Below are 22177 nucleotides of genomic sequence, written 5' to 3' on the forward strand. Positions count from 1 at the left end.
TATTTTGGAATTTCTGATTTTCACATCAATAGAATCAGCTCAGGAATCTTCATTTAAATATTACTCATCCTTAATCTTTTGAATTTTCTGTTATTTCTTTGATTCAGATATTATTTTATTCATCGCACTATAAAACAGGAAGTCTAATAATGTACCGGAGAAGGTCTGTGATCCTGAGACGCTCAACTGAGATCAATGGAGTTAAATTCAGTGTCATATGATCAAATGTCATGTGATTAAGCACCACATGATCAATGTCATGTGATTGAATGTATTGCGATCAAATGTCGTGTGGTCAGATCTCCCAGGATTTATCAAAGTGGAGCTGGAAAGATTAAGCTGTCACATCTCTGCCTGAGGCTTGTGTTTAATGAGTGGGGCTGATCCTCTCTCTGCGTTTGATGAGTGTCTAATCTTTATTTGTGATTTATATCTGCGATCTGTGCCAGCGGCTCTTGGCCAGAGTCAAATACTCGGGAGAGAATAAACAGAAATGTCTTTTATTGAATTTAATTTGTGGTAAAAACTCATAGAGATTAAAATACAAGTTATTGGACAATGAAAGATGGGTTGAGTGTGTTGGAAGATATCCACATTGAGTCGACACTGTAAGAGCAGATTGATCTCAGTGCTAACAGCAGGGTAGTGCCTCTTCCAAACACCACATCTGCTGAATAGCTGAGTGACCTCAGTGTGGAACCGGGGAAGACCGTTGATGTGAAGGTTGGACTGCCCATGGTTCATTGTCAATGGCACTGCTCACACTCTGTAACAATAAGAAAATGAGTAGCAGTTACACGGGTACTACCACAAAACTATACCACACATGCAATAGACCTAGAGTTAAACAGCATGTACAGCAGAGAAGCAAAGGCAGACCATTCAGCCCATCCGCTCCATGGTGGTGTTCATAGCCCACATGAGCCTCTTTCCACCTCACTCTCCCTGATGTGGAGATGCTGGTGTTGGACTGGTGTGGGCACAGTAAGAAGTCTCACAACACCAGGTTAAAGTCCAACAGTTTTATTTGGTAGCACGAGCTTTTGGAGCGCTGCCCATTCATTAGGCGAGTGGAGAGTTGGATTCACAAGCAGGGTATATATAGATACATACTCAATTGCTGGAATGTTAATTGTTGTTAATCATTGGAATGATAATGGTTGGAATGCGTGTCTTAACAGCTAATCAAGTCTTTACAGGTACAGAAAATGCGAATGGAGAGAGGGTTAAGCACAGGTTAAAGAGATGTGTATTGTCTCCTGCTAGGACAGTGAGTGAGATTTTGCAAGCCCAGGCCAGATGATGGGGATTACAGATAGTGCGACATGAACCCAAGATCCCTGTTGAGACCGTCCTCATGTGTGCGGAACTTGGCTATCAGTCTCTGCTCAGCGACTCTGCGCTGTTGTGTGTCGTGAAGGCTGCCTTGGAGAATGCTTACCCGAAGGTCAGAGACTGAATGCCCGTGACCACTGAAGTGTTCACCAACAGGAAGGGAACACTCCTGCCTGGTGATTTTTGAACGATGTTCATTCATCTATTATCATAGCGTCTGCATGATCTCACCAATGTACCATGCAGCAGGAAAGAATGTCCTAAGGCATGGTACATTGGTGAGATCATGCAGACGCTATGATAATAGATGAATGAACATCGTTCAAAAATCACCAGGCAGGAGTGTTCCCTTTGTGTCGGGGAACAATTCAGCGGTCACGGGCATTCAGTCTCTGATCTTCGGGTAAGTGTTCTCTGAGGCAGCCTTCACGACACACCACAACACAGAATCGCCGAGCAGAAACTGATAGCCAAGTTTTGCACACATGAGGATGGCCTCAACCGGGATCTGGGTTCACAACGCACTCCTTACAACTCCCACAATTTGCCTGGGTTCGCAAAATCTTACTAACTGTCCTAGCTGGAGACAATTTACACCTCTTTAACCTGTGCTTAACCCTCTCTGCACTTGCGTTGTCTGTACCCATCAACAGGTAATCAAGTCTTAAGACTCAGATTCCAAACATTCTCTAGTAATTGAGTCTGTCCTGTTTGTGAACCCAACTCCCCACTCACCTGAGGAAACTCATGCCAAATAAACCTGTTGAACTTTAACCTGGTGTTGTGAGACTTCTCACAATCACAATGAGCTGAGTGGCCTCTTTCTGCACTGCAAGTATTTCTAAATTTACTAATTTTTGAAAATACTTTGAGGAGGAATGTGGGGAGGGAGCAGGTGAGTGGAAGTATCTGGGTTGTTCCTTAGGAGAGCCAGCACAGACAGACAAGGATGGTCTTCTGTGCTTGTGACTGTTCTAGGATTCTAGTCTATTCTATAACAGGCATGAGGGAAAGAAAGAGCTGTAACCCTGTTAATATAGCTTTGGGTAAAGACAGGATCAGAGCTAATAGCAGTGGGTGGGAGTTGTTAGCAGATACGGGACACAGCAGTGGGGAATTCAGAGAGACAGAGACAGACTGGGCTTGTTTGGGCTGTTTGATGCCACATGTTGCAATGAAAAGATCCAATCTGCCTCGACATCAGCTTCAGGCCAAGGGGACAACAGGAAGGAACGTTCCGGCAAAAGGCCTGTTAGTGGAACCAATCTATACTGAGCACTGTGAGTGGCAGAGGGCTGAATTCACAACACTTGCTGCGTTTAGAGCTGAACACGTACACCGTTAGCTCCAGGCCAGCGCCACGAGCTGCACTGATGGCAGGGATCACTCCTCTCTGACCTGAGTGAGATGTCACTCAGGTCACCAAAATCAGACAGCTTGCTGAAGTGTGCGGGGAGGTGGGGGTGAGTGAAGAATAAATTAACCCTTTGCACCCAGGTCTGCAGGGAAAGGAACCAGCAGAACTCCAGCTGTCCTTTATCAGAGGCAGGAGACTACGCATCAAAACATCGAATCGCTACGGTGCAGAAAGAGGCCATTCGGCCCATTGCATCGACAATAATCCCACCTAGACTCTATCCCTGTAACCCTAAGTATTTACCTCACTAATACCCCTAAGGGGCAATTTAGCACAGCCGATCAACCTAACCCACACGTCTTTGGAGTGCAGGAGGAAACTGGAGCACCCTGAGGAAACCCACTCAGACATGGGGAGAACGTGCAAACTCCACACAGACAGTGACCCAAGCCAAGAATTGGACCCGGGTCCCTGGTGCTGTGAGGCAACTGTGCTAACCACTGTGCCAAGACTGGATGCAGTACCAGGCAGTGATCAGACTATCTATAAACCCCAGTGTCCAATATAAAACCCGACGTGTGGCCACCCAACTCAGAGCATTGTGAAACTTTGTCATGTCCTACCCCAGAGGGTTGTGAATGTTGAGTATCTGTTAAAGGCAGGTTTGATAGATTTATGGACACTCAGGGAATTAAGAGGTATGGAGAGAGCACAGGACGGTGAGATTGAGGTTAAAGAGCAGCCAATATTCTTACTGAACGGCCAAACCAGAAGGAGCTATTGCTGCTCCAACTCCTGAAATTCTAATATTTATTTAGATTTTATGTTTCTGCTACAGCTGATCTGTTTTTACTGAGTCTGTGTCTCAGTCTCACTGAGTCAGTCGCGGGATTTGAAGGTGAAAAGCTTTCGGGATTGAATCAGCTGGCACATGAGTTAACTCACCAGTGTGGGGGCTTCTCATCCTGACAAGATATGCTTCGCAAAAGCTGCAAATATAAAACAAAGTATCATTGTCATTGGGTTCACATCATTCCTTGCTTCGAGCTCACCACCGTCTGTCTCCCACAACGACCACACTTTGCTTGACGAGATGATAAATATAAAAAAACACATTCTTTAACTCTGTCAAAATGTAAATGATATATTTCTGTAAGGAGAGAGAAACAGAGTTAATGTTTGGATCTTCCTCAGTATTAACGACAGGGAGAAATTTGCCTTCTGGTTCCCAGTCAGGAACTATTTATTCGGTTTAGTTTTAAAGTTTATCAGTTACAAGTAAGCTTACATTAACACTGTAATGTGAAAATCCCTCAGTCACCACACTTGTTCGGGTAAACTGAGGGAGAATTTAGCATGCCCGATGCACCTAACCAGCACATCTTTCAGACTGTGGGAGGAAACTGGAGGAAATGGGGAGAACTTGCAGACTTGCACAGACAGTGATCCAAGCCGGGAATTGAGCCCGGGTCCTTGGCGCTGTGAGGCAGCAGTGCTAACCACTGTGCTGCCCTGTCACCCCTCTCTCATAGAAGCTGATAGGCCTGCTGAGTTCCTCCAGCATTTTCTGTTCTTGTTTTAGATTCCTGTATCAGCAGTATTTTGCTCATTATATAACTGAGACACACTGGGATCTAAATAATATTTCTAGGTTTTACAGATTATTCTGTTTTTTGCTTTACAATATTGTCATTATCGGTTAAACCATCATATAACATTCAGTTCCACACAAAACATCTCTGCTTTCTATACAATATTACATACATTGGAGTCCAAATATTCTTGTATTTTTGTACCTTTGGAGTCTTTCCATCACAAGTTCAGTCTTTCTGAATTCAGCACAACACAATATGTTTGCAGGGACTCAAGCGTATATATTTGGAGAAAGAGACAGAGTGCGAGGTGGGGAGAGGGGGATAGAGTGCGAGGTGGGGAGAGGGGGATAGAGTGCGAGGTGGGGAGAGGGGGATAGAGTGCGAGGTGGGGAGAGGGGGATAGAGTGCGAGCTGGGGAGAACTGGAGTGAGGGACAGAGGTTTTTCTCTCTGGTGTTTGGGGAGGTGTTCACCAGCTCTCACCTTGGTGGTGTCTCTTTGCCCTCGCCACGCCTGCTGTGATCTCCCCTGTCTGAGGAGAGCGTTCGACCCTAACACTCACTTTCACAGCTGGTACCAAACAGTTTGCCATAATCCCGACCCCCCCACAGTGCCACCTGGGTCATTCCTTGTTGGGCTTGAGGCCGGTTTGTATGAGATTACCTGGATTTCGGCCTGATTAGCCAGTTTGGCACACAATCGTCCCTCCTCCCAGAGTGTGCCTTACTCCAGTGGGATGTCACACAGCCACGAATCAATACTAGTCTCAGCTAGCGGCCACCGGGTGCAAGGGCTACACTGAGGGGCTTGGATGCTATAGAAGCTCCTAGTTGGCAGGGGCATGGCTGGGCATTGCGCATAGGCAGTGCCCACTTGGCCCTGCCCACCAGGCACACCGGCACTGCTAGTCGGGCACAGCCAGTGTGCCAGGGCAGTGCCATGGGGGTGGGCTCTGAGTAGGGGCTATGACGGGGAGGAGGGGCTATGCAGGGGTGGATCATATAAGAGGTAAATGATAGGAGACCCATCGGGAGGACCCCAATGCTGGTGAGGGGGTGGTGGAACTTGTCGCTGATGGGGTGGGGGGGTCCTGATATCTATGGGGGGAGGGAGGGGGTCTCCCAGTGCACTGGGAGATAGGACGCCCTTGTGAAACAGTACCCAAGTGCTCTGTAGCTGGGCGCACTGGCATATTTAGGCTCTGCATCCACCACCCCCCCTCCTGCTCAGCCCCACCTGCCCACCAACATTGGCTCAAAACTGTCCAAAAAGTGGCTCCGTTCGGGAAGACTGCAGTCTGGAGTGAGCCTGAGAGACTGACGTGTATGACTCTGGTATTCTCGCTGTGATGACACTCTGTTGTTTTTTGGGAGAATTCTGCCCCAGTCTCACCTTCATAATTGATGCATCCATTGGAATCCTCGTGACCTGCTATTAGCTGCTCAACTTCATTCTCTGTCATCTTCTCACCTAATGAATAACACACTCATTGAGGATTCCAGGCAGTGCAATTCAGGGAATTAATCGACTGACATATTCCAGCTAGAATAACAAAGTCATGAATCTGCTCAGATTAGAAAGATTTAAATGTCCCACAATGGAACCAAATCAAAATAAGATACCACCTGGAATCTAACTGAAGGATTTGGGGGGGTGGTCTGTGTATAGAATAATAACAGATAACCAGGAGTGAGTCTGACTGGAACCTACTCAAGGATTCAAAGAGTTTATACTCAGAATAATTAGTGGGTGGCACGGTAGCACAGTGGTTAGCACTGCTGCTTCACAACTCCAGGGACCCGGGTTCGATTCCCGGCTTGGGTCACTGTCTGTGTGGAGTTTACACATTCTCCTCGTGTCTGCATGGGTTTTCTCCGGGTGCTCCGGTTTCCTCCCACAGTCCAAAGATGTGCGGGTTAGGGTGATTGGCCATGCTAAGAAATTGCCCCTTAGTGTCCAGGGATGTGTAGGTTAGAGGGATTAGCGGGTAAAATGTGTAGGGATATGGGAATAGGGCCTGGCTGGGATTGTGGTCAGTGCAGACTCGATGGGCTGAAGGGCCTCTTTCTGCACTGTAGGGTTATAAGAACATAAGAACATAAGAAATAGGAGCAGGAGTAGGCCATCTGGCCTTTCGAGCCTGCCCCGCCATTCAATAAGATCATGGCTGATCTGTCGTGGCTCAGTTCCACTTTCCCGCCCTCTCCCCATAACCCTTAATCCCCTCTCTTATCAAAAACCCATCAACCCGCTTCTTAAAAATATTTAGCGAGGCAGCCTCCACCACTTCAACGGGCAGAGAATTCCAGAGATTCACCACCCTTTGAGTGAAGAAGTTCCTCCTCAACTCCGTTCTGAACTGCCCCCCCTTTATCTTGAGGCTGTGCCCCCTAGTCCTACTGTCTTTTTTGAGCGGGAAGAGTCTTTCCACCTCTATCCTATCCATCCCATTCATCATCTTATACGTCTCAATGAGATCTCCCCTCATTCTTCTAAACTCTAACGAGTACAAGCCTAGTTTATTCAGCCTCTCCTCATAGCTCAACCCCCTCAACTCCGGTATCAGCCTAGTAAACCTCCTCTGCACTCCCTCCAAGGCCAAAATATCCTTGCGCAGGTGCGGCGCCCAAAACTGCACACAGTACTCCAGCTGCGGCCTCACCAATGCCCTATACAGCTGCAGCAAGACCTCCCTACTTTTATATTCAATCCCCCTCGCTATGAAGGCCAGCATCCCATTCGCCTTCCTGACCACCTGCTGCACCTGCAAGCTGGGTTTTTGCGACTCATGCACAAGGACCCCGAGGTCCCTCTGCACCGTCGCCTGCTGCAGTTTTTCGCCACGTAAGTAATAGTCCTTCCTACCATTCTTCCTACCAAAGTGGACCACCTCACACTTGCCAACATTAAATTCCATTTGCCATTTCCTGGCCCATTCACCCAGCCTATCTAGATCCTTCTGCAGACTCTCCACACCCTCCGCACAATTTGCCTTTCCCCCAATCTTGGTGTCATCAGCAAATTTCGACACCCTACACTCGGTTCCCTCCTCCAGATCATCTATATAAATGGTAAATAGCTGAGGCCCCAGCACCGACCCCTGGGGCACCCCACTAGTCACCAACCGCCAATCCGAATAGCACCCATTGACCCCCACTCTCTGCCTCCTATTTGACAACCAATCCTCTATCCACGCTAACACCCTACCCCCAACTCCATGTCCTCTGACCTTCTGCAGTAACCTCTTGTGAGGTACCTTATCAAACGCCTTCTGATGGTTAATAACAGAAAAACAGGACCTCTCGGTTGTAATCTCTGGATTACTCCTAGTGCCACGTGCTAGCAAGCACAGAAATCGGAGGATAGTGCAGATGAATGCGTGCGTAGGAGTTGGTGCAGGACGGAGGTTTTAGATATCTGGATCACTGGGACTGTTTCTGGGGAAGGTGAGACCTGTACAAGCAGGACTGTCTACACCTGAACCAGGACTGGACTCACATTCTTGTGGGATGTTTTGCCAGTGCTGTCGGGAGGAATTTAAACTAATTTGGCAGGGGGAGGGGACACAGACTGTGAGCAGGATAAGGACACAGAATCATACAGTAAAACAAACAAGTCAGAGGGAGTGCAGCTGTGTTAAAGTTCGAGCCAGGCTGGATATCAGGGGATATAAGAAAGCTCTGGCTTGTAAAAGTAGGGAAAATCCCAAGATATTCTATAATTCTATCAATGGGAAGAGGATAACCAGGGAAAGATTAGGGCCCATTAGGGGTGAAAGGGGACAATCTGTGGATGGAGCCAGAGGACATTGGTTGAATGAATATTTCACATCCATCTTTACCCTAGAGAATAAGGACATGGTCTGGAATTTAGGGAGAGAGACTGTGATGTTCTTGAAAAAATTGACATAGGGAAGGCTAAGATTCCGGAGGTGTTGCCAGCCTTAAAAGTGGATAAATCTCCAGGTCCAGATGAATTGCACCCTAGGCTGCTATGGGAGGCAAGGGTGGAGGTTGCAAGGGCTCTGAGCCAAATTTTCAATTCCTCTCTGGCCACGGGGGAGGCGACAGGTAACTGCAGAACAGCTAATGTGGTTCCGATATTTAAGAAAGGTTGTAGAGCTAAATCGGGAAGATCAGATCAGATCAGTGAGTCTTATGTCAGTGGGAGGGAATATATTGGACAAAATTCTGAAGGAGAGAATCTAACTCCACTTAGAGAAGCAAGGTTTGATTAGGGACAGTCAGCATGGCTCTGTTAGAGGGAGAACAAATGCCGAACAAATTTGATTGCATTTTTTGGAGAGGTGACCAGGTGTGTAGATGAGGGTAGTGCAGTCGATGTAGTTTATATGGATTTCAGCAAAGCATTTGACAAGGTGCCACATGGGAGACTTGTAAAGAAGATAAATTCACATGGGATACAGGATTCATAGTTGGCTCAGTTTTAGGAGACAGAGGGTGATGACAGAAGACTGTTTTAGTGACTGGAAGCCAGTGTCCATCAGCTTACCACGTGGATCTGTGTTGGGTCCCCTATTATTTGTCATTTATATAAATGAGAGCGATGACTAGGTTGGGGGTGGGATTAGTAAGTTTGCGGATGACATGAAGATTGGACAGGTGGTTAACACTGAGGCTGAGTATTTTGGGGTACAAGGAAATATAGACAGAATGGTCAAATGGACAGGTAAGTGGCAGATGGAATTTAACCCTGAAAAGTGTGAGGTGATACACTTTGGAAGGAGTAATTTGCCAAGAAGTGAAGGGTAGAACACTAGGAAGTTCTGTGGAACAAAGGAACCTTGGTGTATTTGTCCACACATCTTTGGAGGCAGAAGGGCATGTTAGTAGGGTGGTGAAAAAGGCATATTTGCCTTTATCAATTCAGGCATAGATTACAAAAGCAGAGAAGTCATATTGGAGTTGTATAGAACTTTGGTGAGGCCGCAGCTAGAATATTGTGTGCAGTTCTGGTCATCACATTATCGGAAGGGTGTGATTGCAACTGGAGAGGGTGCAGAGAAGATTCACCAGGACGCTGTCTGAGATGAACGTTTAAGTTACAAAGAAAGGTTGGATAGACTTGGGTTGTTTTCGTTGGAGCAGAAAAGACTGAGGGGTGATCTGATCGAGGTGTACAAGATTATGAGGGGCATGGACAGAGTGGATAAGGAGCTGCTGTCCCCCTTAGTTGAAAGGTTAGTCGTGAGGGGACATGGGTTCAAGGTGAGGGGCAGGAGATTTAGGGAAGATGTGAGGAAATCCTCTTTCACCTAGAGGGTGGTGATGGTGTGGAATGCACTGTCTAGGAGGGGGGTAGAGGTGGGTTATCTCCCATCCTTTACAAAGTACTTATCACATCATAACACTCTCGGCTATGGCCCAAGTTCTGGCAGATGGGATGAGGTGGGAGTTCAGGTGTTTCTAATGTGTCAGTGTGGACTCGATGGGCCGAAGGGCCTCTTCTGCACTGTAATTCTATGGATTCTGCGATCTAGTGAGCTGAAATGTTGAGCTTGGTGGCCTGGAGGTGATTGAGTGGCTGGAATGATCAGGATTGATAGGCTGAGTGATCTGGGCGGAGTGAACGGTATTAACAGTTTCCACAGAGAGAGGTGAAAGGACTGAGGTTAACTACAGCTGGGTGAAGTCACTGATAATGATAGCAAAGATCTGCTGTAACCCTGATGGAATGGTAGAGATCTGGTTGAAGTTTGGTTTAAAAAGCTGTGGACAGCGGCTGGGAGGGTATTAGAATTGTCAAACTGAAAGGAAGAGAGATACAGGCAAGAGTTTCAGAGGAGGGTGATGGGCTGGGGATAGAGGAGGGTGATGGGCTGGGGGCAGAGGAGGGTGATGGGCTGGGGATAGAGGGGGGTGATGGGCTGGGGATAGAGGGGGGTGATGGGCTGGGGATAGAGGAGGGTGATGGGCTGGGGATAGAGGGGGGTGATGGGCTGGGGATAGAGGAGGGTGATGGGCTGGGGATAGAGGGGGGTGATGGGCTGGGGATAGAGGGGGGTGATGGGCTGGGGATAGAGGGGGGTGATGGGCTGGGGGCAGAGGAGGGTGATGGGCTGGGGATAGAGGGGGGTGATGGGCTGGGGATAGAGGAGGGTGATGGGCTGGGGATAGAGGAGGGTGATGGGCTGGGGATAGAGGAGGGTGATGGGCTGGGGATAGAGGAGGGTGATGGGCTGGGGATAGAGGAGGGTGATGGGCTGGGGATAGAGGAGGGTGATGGGCTGGGGATAGAGGAGGGTGATGGACTGGGGATAGAGGAGGGTGATGGGCTGGGGGCAGAGGAGGGTGATGGGCTGGGGGCAGAGGAGGGTGATGGGCTGGGGATAGAGGAGGGTGATGGGCTGGGGATAGAGGGGGGTGATGGGCTGGGGATAGAGGAGGGTGATGGGCTGGGGATAGAGGGGGGTGATGGGCTGGGGATAGAGGGGGGTGATGGGCTGGGGATAGAGGGGGGTGATGGGCTGGGGATAGAGGAGGGTGATGGGCTGGGGATAGAGGGGGGTGATGGGCTGGGGATAGAGGAGGGTGATGTTGGGATGGTGGGAATCGCAGTTTGACTTGTCCTCAGTATTCGTATTGATGTGAACCAGTTTCATACAGGCACTAACAGGGCCACCTCACTGCCATGGTCCATTTCCATTGACACACAGCCAATGGGTGGTGTTGAGGCAACAGTTGGAGAATGATCGGCCTTTGAGATCGTGCAGGAAGATGCAGTCTCAGGAGTACATGCCCGATACTCGCTATGACTGAATTCCCTGGCAATGAGTCTCTGTTCTAACCCTGACCCAGGATGAGACCATGCAGTGATGGTCTGAGACCAGGAACTGATGGCAGATAGCCAGTTGGCCATGGAGAAGGTGAATGATTCCAGACTGCCCCACCAGAGATTTGCCTGCTTTCCACTTGCCAATGGTTCACTGACAGCCAAGGACTGGATCTCAGAACACATCATTTCCATTATACTGTACATACATTTCTGCTGCTCCCTCCTAGTGTTGGACCACTCTGAGAGACAGACACACTGGGTCCATTACCATTCCAAATCACTATTCCAAGCTGCTGTTCTGGGGGAGATATCCGTGTGTTTTTAGACTCTCCTTTGCTAGTGATTAACTGAAATCTAAATGGATTCTGTAAAAGTGTAAAGTGATGCCCAGTAATCACGGACAGTGATGGACTGTACAGGTTCAAACTATTTAATTACTGGGGAGTTTTGCATTATCAGAAACAGTCAGTTTGTTAAGAAGTTGAGTGTGAGCTGAGGGTTATTACAATTCTCAGTCAGAGAATGTCAGACAGGCAGCGACAAGAAGCTTGTGAGAATTATTTTCTCATTATTTAAACTGAGGGAAACAATCTAATATCAATATCCAGGTGCTCTGTGTGTGATGGAGAGAACTCCAGCCTCCCCTCCCCTCCTCAAACACAACCGTTTCTCCAATAACTCACCCAGTGTAGCCAGGACGTGACGGAGTTCTGCTCCCATCACAGTGCCATTTCCTTCCTTGTCAAAGACTTTCAAACCTTCTACAAAATCCTCGTATGTGCCTTGGTCCTTGATCCTGGAGATGTGTTGGAGCATGGGGAGGAAGGTCTCAAAATCCAGCGTCTTCTGATTCATCTCTGCAAGGAGCCAGATTGTCACTTAGACTGGTGGAATGTTCTAGAAGGCAGCTCCGGGAGACGCTTGAAGCATTTCATGTCTCAGGGGAAGACATATGTTAAAAAAATTTGAGGGTCAGTTATACCTACTTGGAACCTCAGGGTGAGTCAGGAAGTGAAATGACTGTCTGATGATGTGGAGATGCTGGTGTTGGACTGGGGTAAACACAATAAGAAACCTCAGAACACCAGGTTAAAGTCCAACAGGTTTATTTGGTAGTACGAGCTTTTGGAGCACTGCCCCTTCATCAGGTGAGTGGAGGAATCTGATGAAGGGGCAGTGCTGTAAAAGCTTGTGTTACCAAATAAATCTGTTGGATTTTAATCTGGTGTTGTGAGATTTCTATTGGATATTAATAAATCTGTAATTTCACCTTTGAGTTTCATTGCATTTTTTTGGACATGAGCGTATCTGTGCTCATGTCTATGTGTTCATCGGTATACAGGTATTCCTGCATGTGTATTTGTATGTGTGTCTGTGTGTGTGTGTATTTCATGTGTGTGTATATGTCTGTGTGCATTTGTGTGCATTTTTATGTATGTGTATTTGTGTGTGTGTATGGGCATGCACATGTGTATATGTGTGTGTGAGTACATGTATGTATATTTATATATGTGTGTGTGTATGTGTGTGTATATGTGTGTAGGGGTGTGTGTGTGTAGGTGTGTGTAGGGGTGTGTGTGGGGGGGAGTCTAGGTGTGTGTGTGTGTGTGTGGGGCGGGAGGGGAGGGTGCGGCGGGGGATGGGGGGAGTGTATTGGATATGGACCATGTTTCCGATCAGTCGTTATTTTCCTTCTCCAATCCCATCACTCCAATGGCTGAAAGCAACTCTGAGCCCAGGAGCAATCCCCCCGCCCCGTCACTCTGACCCCCCACCCCGTCACTCTGACCCCCCCGCCCCGTCACTCTGACCCCCCCACCCCGTCACTCTGACCCCCCCACCCCGTCACTCTGACCCCCTCACCCCGTCACTCTGACCCCCCCACCCCGTCACTCTGACCCCCCCACCCCGTCACTCTGACCCCCCCAACCCGTCACTCTGACCCCCCACCCCGTCACTCTGACCCCCCCACACCGTCACTCTGACCCCCTCCATGTCATTCTGACCCCCACCCCGTCAGTCTGATCCCCCCACCCCGTCACTCTGACCCCTGCCCTGTTACTCTGACCCCTCCGCCATGTCACTCTGGTCCCCGTCCCATCACCCTGACCCCCACTCCATTACTCTGACCCCTCCCCCCCGTCACTCCGAACCCTCCACCCTGTCACTCTGACCCCGCCCCATCACTCCAACTCCCCCAACGTCCTGTCACTGACTCCCCTGCACCCTGTCACTCTGACCCCCCTGTACCCCATCATTCTGAGCTTGCCGTACCCCATCATTCAGAGCCCCCCCGCCACATGGTCCATCACTCTAACCCCCTGCCCATGCCCTCACTCTGAGCCCAGGAGCCTCCACACTGTCGCTCTGTGTCTTTCAGCCATCGTCCCTGCTGTCTATTCCAGTCAGTTCTGTGATCAGGGTGAGGGCAGCTTCCTGTACAAAGCTGCAGCCTCCTTGTCTCTGACACTCACCTTCTGGTTTGGGTTTGCCAAGCACTTTCATCACATCAGCATTGGTGGGGTTCTGACCTAAGGCACGTAAGACATCCCCACATTGTGCGTAGGTAATCTTCATCTCGCAGGATGGAGTCCTGTCGAAAAGGGCAAAAGCTTCCTTGAACTCTGAAAGTGAAGACACAAATAGTTGGATAATTATTCTCCACATCCGAGGAACGTGAACCTCACCAAGTGAACAGAACCAGGCACGACTGGACCCAATCAGACATAACTAGATGGTTAACAACACTGGGTTCAGTTAAAGATGGTAGTATATAACTCACTAAACTCTAGTAATCCAGAGATGCAAGGTAAGTTCATAGAATCATAGAACCCTACTGTGCAGAAAGAGGCCCTTCGGCCCATCAAGTCTGCACTGAACACAATCCCACCCAGGCCCTACCCCCATATCCCTACATATTATACCCACTAACCCCTCACATCCCTAGATACTAAGGGGCAATTTCTTAGCATGGCCAATCGACCTAGCCCACATATCTTTGGACTGTGGGAGGAAACCGGAGCACTCGGAGGAAACCCACACAGACATGAGGAGAATGTGCAAACTCCACACAGACAGTGACCCGAGCCGGGAATCGAACCCAGGACCCTGGAGCTGTGAAGCAGCAGTGCTAACCACTGTGTTACCATGCCGTTCCATGTTCTGGGACACAAGTTCAAATCCCAGACAGTGGCTGTTGGTATTAGAATTCAATCAATAAAGCTCATCTCAGTGACCATGAGACTATCATCAGTTATCATAAAAACCCATCTGGTTCACTAATGTCCTTTAGGGAGGGAAATCCTTCCCTGGTTCTTACCCGGTCTGGCCTACATGTGACTCCACACGTTGCAATGTGATTGACTGTCAACTGCTGTCTGGCCTCACAAACCACTCAGTTAAAGAATAATTAGAGATGGGCAACAAATGGTGGTCTTGCCCAGAAACATCCGCATCTCATAAAAGGCCTTGTCCTTGACCAATTAAAAGAGGTGTGGTTGGTGTTGGGGTTCTGGTCAGTTACAGGGGGTGTGGTCAGCATCAAGGGGTGTGGTCAGCATTGGGGGTGTGATCAGTGACATGGGATGCAGTCAGTATCGGGGGTGGGGTTCAGTTCCAGGGAGTGAGGTCAGTTGCAGGGAGTGCGGTCAGGTGCAGGGGGTGGGGGTCAGTTGCAGGGGGTGGGGTCAGTTGCAGGGGGTGGGGTCAGTTGCAGGGGGTGAGGTCAGTTGTAATGGGGTGGGGTCAGTTGCAGGGGGTGGGGTCAGTTGTAATGGGGTGGGGTCAGTTGCAGGGGGTGGGGTCAGTTGCAGGGGGTGAGGTCAGTTGTAATGGGGTGGGGTCAGTTGCAGGGGGTGAGGTCAGTTGTAATGGGGTGGGGTCAGTTGCAGGGGGTGGGGTCAGTTGCAGGGGGTGGGGTCAGTTGTAATGGGGTGGGGTCAGTTGCAGGGGGTGGGGTCAGTTGCAGGGGGTGGGGTCAGTTGCAGGGGGTGGGGTCAGTTGTAATGGGGTGGGGTCAGTTGCAGGGGGTGGGGTCAGTTGTAATGGGGTGGGGTCAGTTGCAGGGGGTGGGGTCAGTTGTAATGGGGTGGGGTCAGTTGCAGGGGGTGGGGTCAGTTGCAGGGGGTGGGGTCAGTTGCAGGGGGTGGGGTCAGTTGCAGGGGGTGGGGTCAGTTGCAAGGATGTGGATTTTAAAGAATGAAGTCATTCAACCTCCACAAAGCGAAGGTTTGATGACAGAAGCCAGAGGGTGGTTGTGGAGGGTTGTTTTTCAAACTGGGGGCTTTTGAACAGCAGTGTGCCTCAGGGATCAGTGCTGGGTCCACTGTTATTTATCATTTATACTAATAATTTGGATGAGAATATAGGAGGCACGGTTAGTAAGTTTGCAGATGACACCAAGAAAGTTATCTTGGATTGCAACAGGATTTTAATCAGTTGGGCTAGCGGGCTGACACAATGGCAGATGGAGTTTAATTTAGATAACTGCGAGATGATGCATTTTGGTAGATTGACCCAGAGTCGGACTTAGTCAATGGTAGAGCGTTGGGGAGAGCTACAGAACAAAGAGATCTAGGGGTACATGTTCATAGCTCTTTAAAAAGGAGTCACAGGTGGACAGAGTGGTGAAGAAGACATTCGGCATGCTTGGTTTCATTGGTCAGAACATTGAATAAAGGAGTGGGACGTCTTGTTGAAGTTGTACAAGACATTGGTAAGGCCACACTTGGAATACTTGCAATTCTGATTACCCTATTATAGAAAGGATATTATTAAACTAGAAAGAGAACAGAAAAGATTTACTAGGATGCTACCAGGACTTGATGGATTGAGTTATAAGGAGAGGCTGGATGGACTGAAACTTTTGTCTGGAGCATAGAGGGGTGATCTTATAGAGGGCTATAAAATAATGAGGGGCACAGATCAGCGAGATAGTCAATATCTTTTCCCAAAAGTAGGGGAGTCTAAAGCTAGAGGGCATAGGTTTAAGGTGAGAGGGGAGAGATACAAAAGTGTCCAGAGGGGCAATTTTTTCACACAGAGGGTGCTGAGTGTCTGGAACAAGCTGCCAGAAGTAGTAGTAGAGGTGGGTACAATTTTGTCTTTTAAAAAGCATTTAGACAGTTACATGGGTAAATTGGGTGTAGAGGGATTTGGGCCAAATGCGGGCAATTGGGATTAGCTTAGTGGTTAAAAAAGGGGCGGCATGGACAAGTTGGGCCAAATGGCCTGTTTCCATGCTGTAAACCTCTATGACTCTCTGACTCTATCTAACTAAATTAGGACTTGCATTTGTATGCCACTAGAGGTCTCAATTGCAATCCCTACTTCGGAAGCAAGAACGGGAAGGCAGATTATTATTTGAATTGAGCAACTCCGTGAAAACTTGGTGTCCTCATACATTAGTCACTGAAGGTAAGCGTGCAGGTGCAGCAGGTAGTAAAGGGGGTAAATGGTATGTTTGCCTTCAGAGCCTGAGAATCTGAATATAGGGATAGAACATAGAACATAGAACATAGAACATTACAGCGCAGAACAGGCCCTTTGGCCCACGATGTTGCGCCGACCAGTTACAAAACAATGACCCACTAACCTAAACCAATCCCTTTTCGTCCATAAACCTATCCACAGATCTCTTAAACGCCCCCAAACTAGGCGCATTTACAACTGCAGCAGGCAGGGCATTCCAATCCCTCACCACCCTCTGGGTAAAGAACCTACCCCTGACATCCGTCCTATAACTACCCCCCCTTAATTTAAAGCCATGTCCCCTCGTGCTAGCTTTCTCCATCCGAGGAAAAAGGCTATCACTGTCCACCCTATCTAAACCTCTAATCATCTTATATGTTTCAATAAGGTCCCCTCTTAGCCGCCTTCTTTCTAGCGAAAACAACCCCAAATCCCTCAGTCTTTCCTCATAGGACCTCCCCTCCATACCAGGCAACATCCTGGTAAACCTCCTCTGCACCCTCTCCAAAGCCTCCACATCCTTCCTGTAATGTGGGGACCAGAACTGCACACAGTACTCCAAGTGCGGCCGCACCAGAGTTTTGTACAGTTGCAACATGACGCTGCGACTCCTAAATTCAATCCCCCTACCAATAAACGCCAAGACACCGTATGCCTTCTTAACAACCTTATCTACTTGATTCCCAACTTTCAGGGATCTATGTACACATACACCTAGATCCCTCTGTTCATCCACACTATTCAAAGTCCTCCCGTTAGCCCTATACTCAACACATCTGTTATTCCTACCAAAGTGAATTACCTCACACTTCTCCGCATTAAACTCCATCCGCCACCTCTCGGCCCAGCTCTGCAACCTGTCTAAGTCTCCCTGCAAACTATGACACCCTTCCTCACAATCTACCACACCTCCGACTTTGGTGTCATCAGCAAATTTACTAATCCACCCAACTATACCCTCATCCAGATCATTAATAAAAATTACAAACAGCAGTGGCCCCAAAACAGATCCCTGAGGCACACCACTCATAACCGAACTCCATGACGAATATTTACCATCAACCACCACCCTCTGTCTCCTATCTGCTAGCCAATTCCTGATCCAATTTCCTAGATTACCCTCAATCCCATACATCTGCATTTTCTGCAGAAGCCTACCATGGTGAACCTTATCAAACACCTTACTAAAATCCATATATATCACGTCAACTGCCTTACCCCCATCCACCTCTTTGGTCACTTTCTCAAAAAACTCAATAAGGTTAGTAAGGCACGACCTCCCCGCTACAAAACCATGCTGACTATCTCCAATCAATTCATTACTCTCCAATGTTGTACTGCAATTGTATAGGGCATTGGTGAGGCCACACTTGGAGTATTGTGTGCAGTTTTGGTGTCCTTATCTGTGGAAGGATGTCCCTTGCTATAGAGGGAGCACAGTGAAGCTTTACCAGGCTGATTCCTGGGATGGCAGGTCTGTCATATGAGGGGAGACTCAGTTGGTCAGGATTATATTCACTGAAGTTTGGAAGAGTAAGAGAGGATCTTAAAGAAACATATACAATTATAGCAGGGTTAGACAGGGTTGATTCAGAAAGAATAATCCCAGTGATGGGGGAGTGCAGAACCAGGGGTCAGAGTTTGAGGATAAGGGGATAAGGTGAGGAGAAATTTTATTACCCAGAGGGTGTTAAATACGTGGAGTTCACTACCACAGAATGTAATTGAAGCCAAAACATTGTGTGATTTTTACAAGGAATTAGATTTAGTTCTAAGGGCTAAGGAGATTAAGGGATATGGAGGGAAGGTGGGATCAGGATATTGAATTTGATGATCAGTCACGATCAAAATGAATGATGTAGCAGGCTTAAAGGGCTGGATGGCCTCCTCCTGCTTCTAGTTCCTATGTGTGTTCATATAGCTTTAATGGATAGGAGTATGACATCATTTGAATGAAAGTGTGTCACATGATCCAGTTATAGTTCCTAGATGAGCCAAAAGCCAATCATATTGAAGAGCTACGCAAGGATGTGCCTGAATATGAAGAGGTCCTCACAGGTCAACAAAACTTACTGCTCCGAAGTACAAACCTAATTATTTTTGCACTCACTAGAAATATCTAAACCTAGCAAGCCATGTGGAAGGTGTGGCCTTCTGAATGCACTGTGGAAACATCCAGCTTTCCAGCAATTCTGCAAGGTGTGTGTGACAGAGCCATGAGTGTGGCTGTGCACTAGAGAAAAACAGTCACAAAGAGCTGTACAGCAATCCAAACAGACTGAACACAACAGATACCTTCCAGCAGTAAGAATCACCATCCGATATCCTCTCAGAAACATATGCGTGAGGTGATTGGCCAACCAGAAAATGTGCAGAGCAAGACAAAGAACAATTTTCACACCATCATTCTTGTGAAAAACTTAGATACCATCACACCATCCAGTCTGTTTGCCAAGATTCAAATTATCCATAGAAAATTACAGCTCAGAAACAGGCCTTTTGGCCCTTCTTGTCTGTGCCGAACCATTTTTCTGCCTAGTCCCACTGACCTGCACCTGGACCATATCCCTCCACACCCCTCTCATCCAGGTACCCGTCCAAGCTTTTTTTAAATGTTAAAAGTGACCCCACATTTACCACTTTATCCGGCAGCTCATTCCACACTCCCACCACTCTCTGCGTGAAGAAGCCCCCCCTAATATTCCCTTCAAACTTTTCTCCTTTCACCCTTAACCCATGCCCTCTGGTTTTTTTCTCCCCTAGCCTCAGTGGAAAAAGCCTGTTTGCATTCACTCTATCAATACCCATCAAAATCTTATACACCTCTATTAAATCTCCCCTCATTCTTCTACGCTCCAGGGAATAAAGTCCTAATCTATTCAATCTCTCTCTGTAACTCAGTTTCTCAAGTCCCGGCAACATCCTTGTGAACCTTCTCTGCACTCTTTCAACCTTATTTACATCCTTCCTGTAATTAGGTGACCAAAACTGTACACAATACTCTAAATTCGGCCTCACCAATGTCTTATACAACCTCACCATAACATTCCAACTCTCATGCTCAATACTTTGATTTATAGAGGCCAATGTACCAAAAGCACTCTTTATGACCCTATCTACCTGTGACGCCACTTTTAGGGAATTATGTACCTGTATTCCCAGATCCCTCTGTTCTACTGCACTCTACAGTGTCCTACCAATTACCATGTATGTTCTACCTTGGTTTGTCCTTCCAAAATGCAATACCTCACACTTGTCTGCATTAAAGGCCATCTGCTATTTTTCTAGCTGGTCCAAATCCCTCTGCAAGCTTTGAAAACCTTCCTCACTGTCCACTACACCTCCAATCTTTGTTTCATCAGCAAATTTGCTGATCCAATTTACCACATTATCATCCAGATCATTGATATAGATGACAAACAACAATGGACCCAGCACTGATCCATGTGGCACACCACTAATCACAGGCCTCCACTCAGAGAAGGAATCTTCCATTACCATTCGCTGGCTTCTTCCATTGAGCCAATGTCTAATCCAATTTACTACCTCTCCATGTATACCTGGACACCGAACCTTCCTAACTAACCTCCCTTGAGGGGCCTTGTCAAAGGCCTGGCTGAAGTCCATGTAGACAACATCCATTGCCTTTCATTCATCCACTTTCCTGCTAACACCCTAACAACATTAGCAACTATTTGTTATTGGCCAAGATTGATACAAAACAAGTGCAAAAATAATACTTCTATAAATTCTAAAATACATCTCTCCATAGACATGAAAAAGCATGGTGGAACCTAGTACTATGAGATTTATACTAGTTCACTCAATCCACATGCAGGATTTGTAATCCTGGTATGTCATCCTGGGTGCCACTACATCATGGAGACTAAAGGGTCAGGTATTGTAGGTGTAAAGGCATGTCGAAACTAGTAACAATCCATGGAATCAGTCAGATTTCACACAGCGGATCTACTACAGAATCTACTTCCAACCTAATATCAGAATATTCAGTGTATTTCACAAAAATTGTTAATTTTAGGGTAGCTGCAACATTACACTTGCAGGAGAATGCAAGTTTGTTAATTGATCCAGTGCATTCTGCAGAATACAATTCCAACAACTGCAAGAAGAAACTGTGAAAGATTCTACACTACAGACTGTGGAAAACTGTCACTGAAGAATGTTCTGATTCTATTCAGCATGGTCATGAACACCTGAGACCATTTTGACCTTAGTGGGGCGAGCTTGGCGTCTCCCAGGAAGCCATTTTTAAAGCAGGCAGATCATCATCCTGGAATCTTTGTGACCTGATATTCTTCAATAACTTCATCACTCACACATGGAGATAGATCAATGAGAAGATTCACAAGAGAAACAGCCTATTGGTCAGGTATGAGCAATGACATTGATGTCATCATCATCAGTGTGAGGTTTGTCAAGAACATTTCCCCAGGTCAACAAAGAGAATCACTGATTCCACATGAGGTTCCTGCCCATTGGCCCAAAATCACATTTGACCTGGCCCATGCCCATGACACCAACTTCATCATCATCACTGACTACCAAGTCCCTGTTATTCAATAATTGCACAATGCAGCCATCACACACACTCTCAGTGCTATTTTCAGTTTATTTGGTGAGGCTACAGAGATCACTGTGGATAACAGTCTCCAACTTATTGGTAAACCATTTCAGGATATGTGTGAGAAGTGGAGTATTGATCACACTACTTCTTCTCCTCATTAACCTAGCTCGAATGGCCAAATTAAATGAATGATTCACTCACAGAAATTCCTAATTCTCCATTGTACACAGACTGAGAAAGATCTACACATTGCAATGTTACACCTGAGAGCGACACCTTTCGTTACAATTACTCCATCACCATCAGAGCTAATATTTGGCAGATTAAAGTGCACCAACCAATTTTATCAACTCTTATCCTTTCTACTCTCTCAGAAACTAGAGAGTAACATTTCAAACTGCAAGAGAAGATGACCAATGTGAATGATAAAAATTCGGGGACAGAATGATCAAGATTACAGTGGGAAGAGCAGGTTCATATCCAGAATCCCACAGAATGAACGTGGAAACCAGTCGAGGTGACAGGGATTGGTTCAGATCCCAGGTCCTAGGAAGTCATTACACACAAAGGCGCAATGGTGAGGTGTAACTGGGGACAAATCAGATCCATTCCGGATCCTCGAACACGGTGCTGTCCTATTGCATCAAGGACAAGATTCCAGATGTAACCAGGAACAGTATCCAGAACAATCCCACAAATCACTGTGAGAAATTAATGAAACTTCCAGATAAGTTATTATTACAAGATCCGGGTGCACCAGCAGATTATCCCTATGATTCAGGAACTCATAGATTCATTAGTTCTATACACTTAGATAATGGTGACTAAACATGAATATATATTGTATCTAGTTGTACTACTTTGAAAGGGGGGAGAAGTATCTTTAAGAAAAAAGGGTGATGTTAGAACATGCCTTTAAGGGATAGCAGCATCATAAGAAAAGAAGTGGACCATGCAATCCAGTTTTAGTTTCACTTTTGCTATCAAGCAGAGCACACACACACAACTCGGATGTCTTCAAGTTTGATATCTATGTCTAACT

At 47.2% G+C, this 22177-nt stretch overlaps 1 protein-coding gene across 1 annotated transcript in view; it reads right to left on the bottom strand.

Moving 5' to 3' along the window:
• Nucleotides 1–558: 558 nt before the first annotated feature.
• The window catches only part of myl4 (myosin, light chain 4, alkali; atrial, embryonic), a 34788-nt gene continuing 13169 nt past the window's right edge, over nt 559–22177 (bottom strand). The window contains exons 3-7 of the mRNA XM_080213775.1: nt 13556–13705; nt 11765–11938; nt 5679–5756; nt 3638–3681; nt 559–766 (exon numbers count right to left, since the gene is read on the bottom strand). Of these exons, the coding sequence (XP_080069901.1) occupies nt 3653–3681; nt 5679–5756; nt 11765–11938; nt 13556–13705 (431 nt within the window). The 3' untranslated portion in view covers nt 559–766; nt 3638–3652. The remainder of the gene's footprint in view (nt 767–3637; nt 3682–5678; nt 5757–11764; nt 11939–13555; nt 13706–22177) is intronic.

Source organism: Carcharhinus amblyrhynchos, chromosome 27 (genome assembly GCF_965287045.1).
Source record: "Carcharhinus amblyrhynchos chromosome 27, sCarAmb.v2.hapA, whole genome shotgun sequence".
NCBI classification, from domain to species: Eukaryota; Metazoa; Chordata; class Chondrichthyes; order Carcharhiniformes; family Carcharhinidae; genus Carcharhinus; species Carcharhinus amblyrhynchos.